The sequence below is a fragment of the Xenia sp. Carnegie-2017 genome, unplaced genomic scaffold (genome assembly GCF_021976095.1).
Source record: "Xenia sp. Carnegie-2017 unplaced genomic scaffold, XeniaSp_v1 HiC_scaffold_1, whole genome shotgun sequence".
Classification (NCBI taxonomy): Eukaryota; Metazoa; Cnidaria; class Anthozoa; order Malacalcyonacea; family Xeniidae; genus Xenia; species Xenia sp. Carnegie-2017.
In genome coordinates this window covers 111,690-124,034 of record NW_025813402.1, presented here as the reverse complement: position 1 = coordinate 124,034, position 12,345 = coordinate 111,690, and the positions used below count along the sequence as shown (strand labels likewise).

Sequence of the window (12,345 nt, the reverse complement as noted above, 5' to 3'; positions counted from 1 at the left end):
TTATGTAATTTAATTTAAGTTCATTATTATTTTATTTACTTAAAATCGAAATCGAACTAACGTGATTGAACAGTTATAATAAAATTTACAACTTCCTCATTCCGACGATTCCGTTCACAAAACGAAAGTGATTTCCTTCAAACTATTGCTTACATTTGTGTCGAAAGAACAAAATGCGATGAATTTGAGAAACATTGGCACTTTTGTAGACGTCGACATAATAATTTTTAAAGCTGTATATTTTTTACTGTTGACACAAAAGACACAAAGAAAAATTTATGCAAATTATTGAAAAAATTCGCAACAACACGGTAATGTGCATTTTTGATCGACCATATATATTAAAGTTGTGTTTACTTGTTTTTTTCGCCAACATCTTAATACCCTTCCGTGTTTCAAATTTCAAATATTCTCAGTTTCATTTGATGATATATAAAGTTAGAAAGTAGCAATAGAAATTTTCAACGAACTTCACTGACTGTATAAGTTCTGATAAACGTCAAAGGTGAACGTCGAGATTAAGTTAAAATGAAATTTAACTTTCACTTCAACGACTGCACATTTACAATAGTTTCATGAAGGTCCAATTCATCTCAAGTTAAATATTTGAGGCTGTATTTTAACCATAATGGATTTTAAATAAATTTTCTCTCGAAATACTGACCATGAAACATTTATTTCTCATAGTAACATGAAAGATTGATATCTGTGTTGGGTTTGAGTATAATTGAAGTTTAACTAAATGCAGTTCAAGTCAACTGCAGGGTCATGTAAGATAAAAATAAAACACAGTATGTGTCTTTAAAATGTTCTAAAACAAACCACAATCAATTATGCTTCATCTTCTTCTTCATCATCATCAGCATTATCATCATCACCATCAACTTCTGCATTTTGATGTTCAAGTTTTTCCAGTTCCTTTGCAAAGTCTGCTTCATCCATATCTGTGACAACCTTTGGCTAAACAGATAACAATGATAATCAATGGTAGAAATTTATAGCTTAACTTTATCATTTGAAATCAACAAATTTCTTGTACGAATTCAAAGGCATGGCAATAGGATTTACAAGTACATTTCAACCTCTAATCTTGATTGGCATGTATCTGACATAATGAGAAGAATTGACAAAATAAACACAAAAGTAGATTGCTAAGATCTTGGTCAGTAATGATCAAGGTTAAAAATCTGTGGGTAAAGTGAAGGTTTGGATAAACAATCAACTTGTAATGTGCAAATCACACAATGACTTGCAAGGATGGTATGGGAAGGTACGTGGATAATACAGTGATTGCATGAGGATGGTATATAGTGATGGTACTAGGATGATATGGTATGATATGAGGATCACATGGTGGTAGTACAAAGATGATGTGGTGATGGTTTGAGGATTATTTGGTATGATATGAGGATCACATGGTGGTAGTACAAAGAGAATGTGGTGATGGTTTGAAGATTATAATGTATGCTATGAGGATCACATGGTGGTAGTACAAAGATAATGTGGTGATGGTTTGAGGATGATATGGTATGATATGAGGATCACATGGTGGTAGTACAAAGATGATGTGGTGATGGTTTGAGGATGATATGGTATGATATGAGGATCACATGGTGGTAGTACAAAGATGATGTGGTGATGGTTTGAGGATTATGCAGAGGACATGGTGGTGGTACAAAGATGATGTGGGATGGGAAATGGTATGCTATGAGGATCACATGGTGGTAGTACAAAGATGATGATGGGAGGAATGGGATATGGATATGGTGGGAAGATGATGGTGGGATGGTTTGAGGATGATATGGTATGATATGAGGATCACATGGTGGTAGTACAAAGATGATGTGGTGATGGTTTGAGGATTATTTGGTATGATATGAGGATCACATGGTGGTAGTACAAAGATGATGTGGTGATGGTTTGAGGATGATATGGTGATATGAGGATCACATGGTGGTAGTACAAAGATGATGGATAAGGATGAATGGTGATATGGTGGAAGGATGGATGGTAGTGGAGGGAATGAAGTGATGGCAGGATGATATGGTATGGATGAGGATCACATGGTGGTAGTACAAAGATGATGTGGTGATGATTTGAGGATGATATGGTATGATATGAGTTCACATGGTGGTAGTACAAAGATGATGTGGTGATGGTTTGAGGATTATTTGGTATGATATGAAGTTCACATGGTGGTAGTACAAAGATGATGTGGTGATGGTTTGAGGATTATTTGGTATGATATGAGGATCACATGGTGGTAGTACAAAGATGATGTGGTGATGGTTTGAGGATGATATGGTATGATATGAGGATCACATGGTGGTAGTACAAAGATGATGTGGTGATGGTTTGAGGATGATATGGTATGCTATGAGGATCACATGGTAGATGATGGATGTGAGGACACAGGAAGATGGATGATGGTGGATGCATGAGGATCACACAAAGATGATGTGGTGGATTTGAGGATGATATGGTATGCTATGAGGATCACATGGTGGTAGTACAAAGATGATGTGGTGATGGTTTGAGGATGATATGGTATGATATGAAGATCACATGGTGGTAGTACAAAGATGATGTGGTGATGGTTTGAGGATTATATGGTATGCTATGAGGATCACATGGTGGTAGTACAAAGATGATGTGGTGATGGTTTGAGGATTATATGGTATGATATGAGGATCACATGGTGGTAGTACAAAGATGATGTGGTGATGGTTTGAGGATTATTTGGTATGCTATGAGGATCACATGGTGGTAGTACAAAGATGATGTGGTGATGGTTTGAGGATTATTTGGTATGATATGAGGATCACATGGTGGTAGTACAAAGATGATGTGGTGATGGTTTGAGGATGATATGGTATGATATGAGGATCACATGGTGGTAGTACAAAGATGATGTGGTGATGGTTTGAGGATTATTTGGTATGCTATGAGGATCACATGGTGGTAGTACAAAGATGATGTGGTGATGGTTTGAGGATGATATGGTATGATATGAGGTTCACATGGTGGTAGTACAAAGATGATGGTGATGATTTGAGGATGATATGGTATGATATGAAGTTCACATGGTGGTAGTACAAAGATGATGTGGTGATGGTTTGAGGATTATTTGGTATGCTATGAGGATCACATGGTGGTAGTACAAAGATGATGTGGTGATGGTTTGAGGATGATATGGTATGATATGAAGTTCACATGGTGGTAGTACAAAGATGATGTGGTGATGGTTTGAGGATTATATGGTATGCTATGAGGATCACATGGTGGTAGTACAAAGATGATGTGGTGATGGTTTGAGGATTATATGGTATGATATGAGGATCACATGGTGGTAGTACAAAGATGGTATAAAGATGATAACAAGATGTTAAGGACATAATATGCACTTGGAATAAAATGATAGAGAAATTGATAACAGAAAGTTTGAGGGATGGTACTTTATACTTAGAACAATTGTACCTTTCTTGTTCATAATGACTTCTTTAATGGTTTTGATTGAAGTTTCCAAAGCTTTTAAACCTTCTTCTCAATTCATTGTTGTCGTTTTGACAACATAGGTACGTGGTGAAATACGATTTATCTTAAAGAAAAAGACAATTTATTCGTAAATAATCGCTGTGCTCTGTACAATCTTAACTTTAATTTTACAAACAAAATTTCCTAAACATACATACAAGAACATACAGAAAATAAACGTTTGAACATATTTATTCATACTTGACACAAACCTTATGAGATCAAGCACAGAATGAATGTATTGCTTCTACTTTTTCTTCGTTTGGTTCAGTTTTTTTACGTTAACATTTCCAAGTTTAACACAAATAACTAAAATACTCCTCAAAATGGCGGCAAAAATTGTTGTCATAAAACATGAACAACGAAATGCCACAGAGTGGATAACGGTTTATTTACAATAAACAGAGAAAGACAAAGAAAATAAACTCAAAGTTTCGAAATTTCAAAATATTCATGCTCGCTTGCGTCAAAAGTTCACAAAGATGGCAAAAAGTTCATATTACATCTAATTTTTAAGATCGGAAGTTAACGGATTAATTCGGACATTTTCGGAAAACCTTTGAAATTTTTTGAAAACTCTCGGAAATATTCGGAAAACATCGGATTATCTTAAAATCGTCGTTGTTTTGAAAGAACTGACGAGCTATGAAGATTTTCTTTTCATTGAACTATGATTTATCTATACATTCTTTATGAAAATGATGAAAATACAAAAATGCATAATACTTAGAAAAGTTCACAAAAAGTTCACAAACTTTTAATGTTCATGAAATGTTCATGAAGAGAGCACAAAGTTCACAAATCTGTGAATTTTGTTCACGATCTGGCAGCACTGAGTCTAGCACATTGCTAAAAGAGTATTTAACATAACATTTCTTGACTAAAAGAAATATAACTGCATTTATAATAAGCAGAGAATGTAGACTCCACAATTGTAAAGTTATCTGAAAGTTAAATTTTTAATTATAAATTTAAAGGCATGGTAGTAGGATTCACAAGAACATTTCAACCCTCTGACCTTTGTTGGCTTGCCAGCATAATGAGAAGAACTGACAAAATAAACACAAAGTAGTTAGCTAGGCTCTTGTTGATGAATGATCAAGGTTAAAAATATGTTTTAAAAGCACAATTGAAATAAACTGAATATATAAAACAAACTTTTTTATTACAGACATGAAAACTTATGCCATCATCAGTGCAAATGAATATGTTACAAAATGTGATACTTAAATATACAAATAGGGATAAACGTCTTACAGTTAATTGAAATGAGGATAGTAAAACTATAAAACATTTAAGGTGAAGGGTTATTTCTAAATGTAAAGGTTCTAATACATTGGGCCAAAGTCAATTTAAAGTTCTTTTGGTATATAAATTAACAATTGAATTCTTCAATACGAGTCTCTTGTATGGGATAATCTCTAGTACCAAGGTTCTAATATATTGGGCCAGAGTCATTTTAAAGTTCTTCAGGTCATTTGATGAGCTTTAAGAAAAATCACTCCTAAAATTGATGATGGATGCCCAATTTCCTTGGCCAATTCTTGTTTCTTTATGCAAATTTGTTCAACACCTTGAGATAATGTGTTATTTTCAACAGAACCATTTATAGAAACAGGACCTCTGATGTAATCACATTGTCTTATGTGTGAGAACAAATTCTTGGGTAAATTACCAATACCATGGCTACTTGAGTGAAAATACTCAACAATTAATTTCCAATCTTCTTCTTTCTCAGCACTGGATAAATCAATTCCTTTAAACTTGCTCAGTTTTTGAGGACTCACATCAAACATGATAATAGCTGGATGTGTACTGCTCAATCCATATTGCTCTAATGAGAACTTTATGCTATTTACCATGTAGAACCCTTCTCCATCAGAGAAGTCTGATTTGTCTTGACCAAAACCGAGCTCAATTCTGTCTTCTAGAATATCAACAGCACTTTTGTGATCAGTAGAATGGAAATATACTTTTGTCTCAGGATTATTTTCATTTAGTTTAGAAACTATTGATCCAACATGGTGTAGAGCATCTTCTTTGATTCAACATTGATCATATTTATAGGATGATTATGTCTTCCTCTTCATCTAAACGTGGGATATTCACAGTAAACCATTCATTTTGATTATCATTTTGAAAGGAAATCAAGACTTGATCATTTAAGAAGATATCATACTTAAAATGATTTTCAATGTAAGTTTCCACCCAAGATAAAATTGGTTTGTGATTCGATCTGGCATGCTGGTTATCCATTTAGCAATAAATTTAGATCGATGCTTTGTAAAACCAATCTTGCACAAGATTTTAGCAACCTTTTTACTATCTCTGAGATTTTCTATGCTGTCGTCTTCCTCAAACTCCTTTAAGAATCTTAGCAAATTTTCCTTTTCATTCCAGTGCTCTCTCATGTGAGGACTTAGTTTGGAAAGCCTGAAAGCAAACTCAACTTTCAAACCAAGCACTGAGCACAGAATATCTTCTGGGGTGATATTAAAGTCAAAGAGATCATTTCTCTCAGGATGGTTTAGATTGGAAATGGTACTTTTTATATTTTTCACAGCATTTCTAAGATTTTCAATATTCTCATCATCTCTTATTTCTTGCTTGATGCCACAACAATTGTTGTAGATAAGATTTGTTTCATTGAGAAGCTTGGTTAAATTGTTGAGATGTACTTTTAGATAAATCAATTGTTCTATCTCTTCATAAGAGAGTTTACCTTTATCAGACAATAATGTCTTTACCTTGTCCAACAAGATACAACAAAATACAAGACACTGATGAAGAACACAAAATGAACGAATTAAGTGGCGGTCAGTTCTGCCAGCACTTTTTTCTATATCTAGCTTTATGCAAAAGATACTTAATTCGACTTGCCATCCGCTAAGAATAGTCACAAATTTCTCAACATCTTCATTGTTTTTAGCAGTTCGCTTTTCCTTGATTTTACCAATCTTTGATGTGAAATGCTTATCAACGCGAAGGATAGGATAATGTTTATGCATGACTGCCAATGATTGCATATTTATTCATACTAAGAACGAAGAGCGGACAAAACATAATCAAGTCACACTTAAACATTTGACACAAATCTATGTTTAAAGTTCTTACCAAAAACTTACAAAATTATCTTAAACTTTAGATATAAAACAATACTTCCCAATAACAATAAGAACAGCAGAATTTTCAAGCTAAATATAAATTCATACATCATCGTCATGTTACCGTAAGGCAACGAAATTATAAAACTCGCCTCTGAAAGTTTACTTATAAAAATCAAAAAGCCTAAAACATAAGGGATAAATTCTTTCAAGGAAATAGCACATTCATATATAACTTAGTATTTTACGATAAGAAATTTTCTCTTCACGGAAGTTAGGGCACGAAGAGGATTTAAGAATTAATGTATTTCTGGCATTTAAGTATTTTAAGTTCACTAAAAACCTTTTTCACAAATTAGCACGACTTTAACATAAACTAAACGTTTAACTGCGTACAGACATAATATAAAATAGAATCAAAATATAACAACAAGACAAAAACGCTAGTTTCGATTTTAAGTACTAACGTAACGACGAACATTGGCAATACTTAAAGACTGATGACACTTAAGAAATACATTTAAGCTCACTTACGTGTCATGAAAAACAAGAAATTGTCCCCATTATTCACCATCCATACGACACTAAAACAGTACTTTAGTTCAGTACTCGTCCGATAAGTTACAAAATTGCTACTATATTTAGTAGCAATTTTGCTAATAAACTAACAAGTAGCTAATAAACAAAATACGGGGGAAAGAATGATATTAATGTTATATTGATCCGCGAGGAATTGTGGGGTAGATGCGTTTGTTTGGTCACCATTGGGTAATTTATTAGTATGGTAATTTCCAAAAATGTAAATGAAATAATGTAATAATTTCTACCCCGTATTTAAGATTGAAAGAAATCGAACTTTTAAACCGAAAAGGCACAAAGATTAATTTAATTTTAAAAAGTACGCAGTATCGTTTGATAAGTGTTGTTAATCGCTTTTTGGTGACTTTAGAAAAATACGCTATTTATGGAAGTTTGAATATCGTGTGGTGTTAGTATCGTTGTAGGAAAGTTCCTGTATGTTGTTGTCTGACGATTTAATTGGGTGTTTTCTGTTTTACGTTTTGATAATTTTGTCTAAAAAATGTCGAGGAAATGAGTTGCGTTTCAATTTAGCTGGTAGATATAGGTACTCAATGGTAGTAAATCATTCGGCTGGTGTAAGTAAGATTTTTGAAATGTAGACTTTAGCGAGTTTACTTTAGTGTTGTGAAAACATTACCAGACGAAATCGAAAAATACGAGCCGGTCGATATTAGGGAGCTTTAGCAAGAGTACGACTACAACAACGAGTACGAAGTTTGACCGTGTAAGAGAATGGCACGAGGAAGTTTGTTGTCGTTGTCGCTTCTTCAAAATTTAGTTTTAACAATAAACAACAGAACGAGCCTTTTTATTGTGTAAAACACCGACGTTTGAAAAGCAGCTACGGCTCCATTTGTCAATAATGATATAAACTAAGCGGTAATACTGATTTTGCGAGAACATAGGACTCTTTAGACTGATATTGTATACGTTGAACTTTATTTCTTGACATCATGCTCAACGTCATCCAATAATTGTTTAAAATTTGTTTACATCAATATTTTACAATTCAGCTTTTGCAATGGTAAATAATGACTATAAACAAAATCAATATGTCCTACGAGTTACGTTATAAAGTGTGATACGATTGTTTTCATGGAGAATACAACTCCGTACAATTTCAAACTGTTTATTACTGTACTAACTTCCCTTTCTTGTTTTCTTGCGTCCCTTACAGCCAATTTGCTACGAATCAGCCTTTATAAAGACTGCACCCACCAAAAATGGGGAACCACTCATTGCCTCAGCCATTTTGTGTTTCTTTACACAAACCTGCAGAATATCTTCCCTTGGGTCATCTGCTGAACGACCATCACTTGTAATTGGACTTTGATATAATCGCACCTCTCTAATTCCGAAAATAGTTTCCTGCTCACAGAAACTTTCCTTCCAGCCTTAAAGAATTGAGTAACTGTAACAAAGTCTCGTCTATTGCGATTATCACATAAATACAATTCTTGGAAACCTTTCAAATTATTTGGGCGTAAACAAAAAATGAGAAGAGCTGGTTTTGGTTTTTTAGAATATTGCGTTAACGAGTATTCATAATCATTTGCCATGTAGAAGCCATCTCTATGCGACAAGTCGCCTTTTTCACGACCTTTACTTAATTCAATACCATTCTTAAGAATCTTCTGAGCAGACGAATGATCAGTGCCATGGAAATATAACTCAGTATTTTCGTCTTCGTTTTTCTTCGATTCTTCAACCTCGATGATACCTCTAATTGCTTCATCTTTGTTACTTGCATTAAAAATCTTTACTTCTTGATTAGTTTGGTCCCCTGCATCATTAAAACGTGAAAAATTCTGCGTAAACCAACCGTTTAGGTAGTTTTCATTGTAAGGAAAAAGAGGAAGGGCGTTATTCGTAAATATAGTACAGTTGAAAAATTTCTTAACGTAGGTTCTAAGTAAAACTGTTATTGATTGGTCATCAAGATGAGACAGATTAACCGATAGTGTATTTTCTCCTTCACTTTTTAAGATCTCTTTTTCAACCAACTCATTCGACATGTAAAGCAAGCTCACAATATCGTACATATCAGTTCTAACGAAAGGACTTCGCTCAGGTCTATTTTGTAGCATAGAAATGATCGTTTGGTTGTATTGTGGTACAGCATTATTCTTTTGTGGATAAATGGTGTAGACATCTCTCAATATTGATTTTGATAAACACGGAGACATTCTAAAGAACATCATAGATACTCTTACAAAAACAACATCAATTAAAAGCATTTCAGAAAATGAATTACATAATTAGAAACATTTCAAATATTTAAAGCGAAAACTTTGATACGTTCACAATGGCTACAGTTGTAAACGTTTATTTATTTGCATTAAAATTCCTTCAAAGCTTATGAAGAAATCGCTTTGACGGTTTCACGACATTGAATCTAGCGGACAAATTTATAGTTTTAGTGGTTTGCATATTATTATACAAACATGACACTTTCAATGCGAAGCTAGTATGCAGTTGATTTCATGTTTTTATTTTTAGCAACGTTGGCAATCATCGAACAGATTTGCAAATTTGATCGGGAACTTTTGAGAAACATAAGCACTTTTGAACAAACTTGAAAGTATTACGCGAAAAGGTTGAGATAAATCGAATGTAACATGCTCCAATGCACCACAGTTATGAGGAAGAGATGAACACTTGTGCTATGTGGCTACATCTTTGATAATCAAATACCAAAGAATGAGTTATTACCGTCAACAAATTTATAGTGTATGATAATCAAGCTAGAAGGTAATTTCTGATCCATATTTAATCACGACTTTGAAATTTTTAAAACGATAAATTTACACTAAATTGTTTGCACTCAAGAGAACTTTAAATTCCTTTGTCATTAAAGTGCGCAATAGATTTGTTACAATGAAGGCAAAAGACCAATACATACTTCAAAACTTATCACACGATTCTCACTTAAGCGTGACTTAAATATTATAAAACATGTTTTGATGTTTAAAGTGTTCAGGAAATTGACGCCTCCTGGTTATAACTGGTTTAAATATTTTCATGTTTCTCATAAGTACATGTTTGTTCGTTTATGTTTCGACACGGCGCATGAAACCGTTCAAAAAAATAGATATTTGAAGCTATTGACGACAGCCTAGCACAATTTCCTTTGTATGATGAAAATTGTTACACTTATACCCAAATGCATTGAACATAGTTGCATTTACATATAAATATTTCTTTGGTTTCGCTTTTATTATTGGAACGACAATGTATACTGACGTCGTATTCATCAAAATCTACAAAACTCCATTCTAACGTTAACTAAGAATGTTTACTTACTTTACAGAAGGATAACAGCTGGTATTTGGCAATTTTTATATATCTACGAACTGACGAGCTTCGATGTACAACGTACTTTTCACCAAGAAATGACCAGAACGCATCTCTCTGTCGGTACCAGACCTCTGACGTAGTTTTTCCCGCTAATTCCGATAATTACCATAGATCCACGAGGCAAAGATTTGCCGTGCTTCCTAGAGTATCCCATCAAGTCAAATAGAAATGTTAGTTAGCATAATAAAATATAATAATGACCTCTTTCCTGAATAAGTTTAAATCATTTTAAGATTTTTACATTTCTGATCTCTATGAAGGCTTATTTTTGTTAAAACTGATAATTTTATGTCAACAGACACAATAGAAAAACAGTTGTCCAATTATATGTAATGCATATTAAAGAGCATTTCATATAACCAATCAAAAACCATAAAACATTTTGTATGAAACATGTTTAGCTCCTAAGTTAAACATAAAGTACTACTTGAATAAGAACATGACAAACTCTGCTTGTTTTATTCTTTTCTCTGATGCTGCAAAAAACAGCAGCTCATTAAACATACGTCAGTTGTATGATTTCACATCTTTGATACATCATACAGGTGTGCAAAATGTCCAATGGACTCGAGTGATGTCCTTCTGATAATAGTTACACAGTCAGAGAAAGCAAACATGAGACAGTCATTGTGTAAATGGTGTGAACACATGCTTTGTTATTTTATTTTGTTTTGGAGACACATAACTTTTCTTCAATATGCAAAAAACATCATTATGATATCACAATGCATAATTAGCTTTAGGAAAAACAAATTTTTGCTTACAGTTAACATAAATTATTGCCAATGTCACAGGGTCCTAATATTATTGATTTCAATGCATTGGGATGGTGTCATTGTAATTTTCAAATAAACGACTAATGATTGAATATGTCCGTCTTAATACAGCATGGGGTACTTAGGGAAATGGTAACAGGATGATATGAGGATAGTAGAGGCACCAGGGGATGTCATTTTAGTGATACAATATACTTTTCATAGAAATATAAACCAAACACTTACAGCTTGTTGTAAAACAAATGTTCCTTTCTTGTTCATAATGACTTCTTCAATGGCTTTGATAGATGTTTCCAAAGCTTTCAAACCTTTTTCTCGATTCATTGTTGTTGTCATGACAACATAGGTTGGTGGTGAAATACGATTTATCTTAAAGAAGAAAACAGTTTACAATCATACAGTGAAATTTTCAAAAGATTATTTATCATTGTATGGTATTTAGGCCTGGCAGAGCTATTGTAAGATATAATTACATTGCTGTGCACATTTGGAACATCTATAAATAATTAAATCTTGTTTTCGTGAACATCAAAATGTCCATCCTCATTGTGTTTATGTAGCAATATTGCAATTTGATGCATTTCAATGTGAATGATCTGTCATATACAGTGGTGTGAAACAAAGCTTCATACTTTTCTTGGTTCTTAAGGTTCATTTTCCTTGACAACTCATTTATTGACAGTTGTCTTGTTGTACACAATGTTCAGTAGTATATATAATAATCATTTTATAATTGAAATCTTGACATAAACATATTTAAAAGTTAAAATGACATGATGAATATGAGGTATAGCTCTATTGGTTAAGAACAGTTCATGTACGACGCCAGATGATGTTAATGTTGATTCATAATGGTTTCAAAAAAGCTTGGCTGACTGATAATTATGCTAATAAACACATAACCCTGGCTGTCACATGTTACAATCGTAAACAAAATCTCAGCAAACTTTTGCCATAAACATAAAGTAGTTTTAAAATTCAAAAGGAGTAAA

General features: G+C 33.3%; 1 protein-coding gene and 1 long non-coding RNA gene across 14 annotated transcripts in view; one reads left to right on the top strand and one right to left on the bottom strand.

Moving 5' to 3' along the window:
• LOC124440684 (eukaryotic translation initiation factor 2 subunit 1-like) overlaps positions 1-12,345 on the bottom strand; it is a 111,041-nt gene that overhangs the window by 19,373 nt on the left and 79,323 nt on the right. For 4 of the 13 annotated variants that reach the window (XM_046991127.1, XM_046991110.1, XM_046991119.1 and 1 more), the window contains exon 4: positions 8,143-9,407. The exons of 3 other annotated variants lie outside the window; for them this stretch is intronic. In XM_046991127.1, the coding sequence (XP_046847083.1) occupies positions 8,483-9,406 (924 nt within the window). In that variant the 5' untranslated portion in view covers position 9,407 and the 3' untranslated portion in view covers positions 8,143-8,482. Of the gene's footprint in view, positions 1-707; positions 961-3,477; positions 3,599-3,746; positions 4,646-8,142; positions 9,408-11,578; positions 11,723-12,345 lie in introns of those variants that run through there. 6 more of the 13 variants (XM_046991142.1, XM_046991136.1, XM_046991148.1 and 3 more) reach the window with 4 other exon arrangements.
• On the top strand, positions 9,725-11,029 carry LOC124441167. Its single transcript, XR_006946894.1, has 2 exons — positions 9,725-9,971; positions 10,531-11,029. It is a non-coding gene; the product is annotated as an uncharacterized LOC124441167 (long non-coding RNA).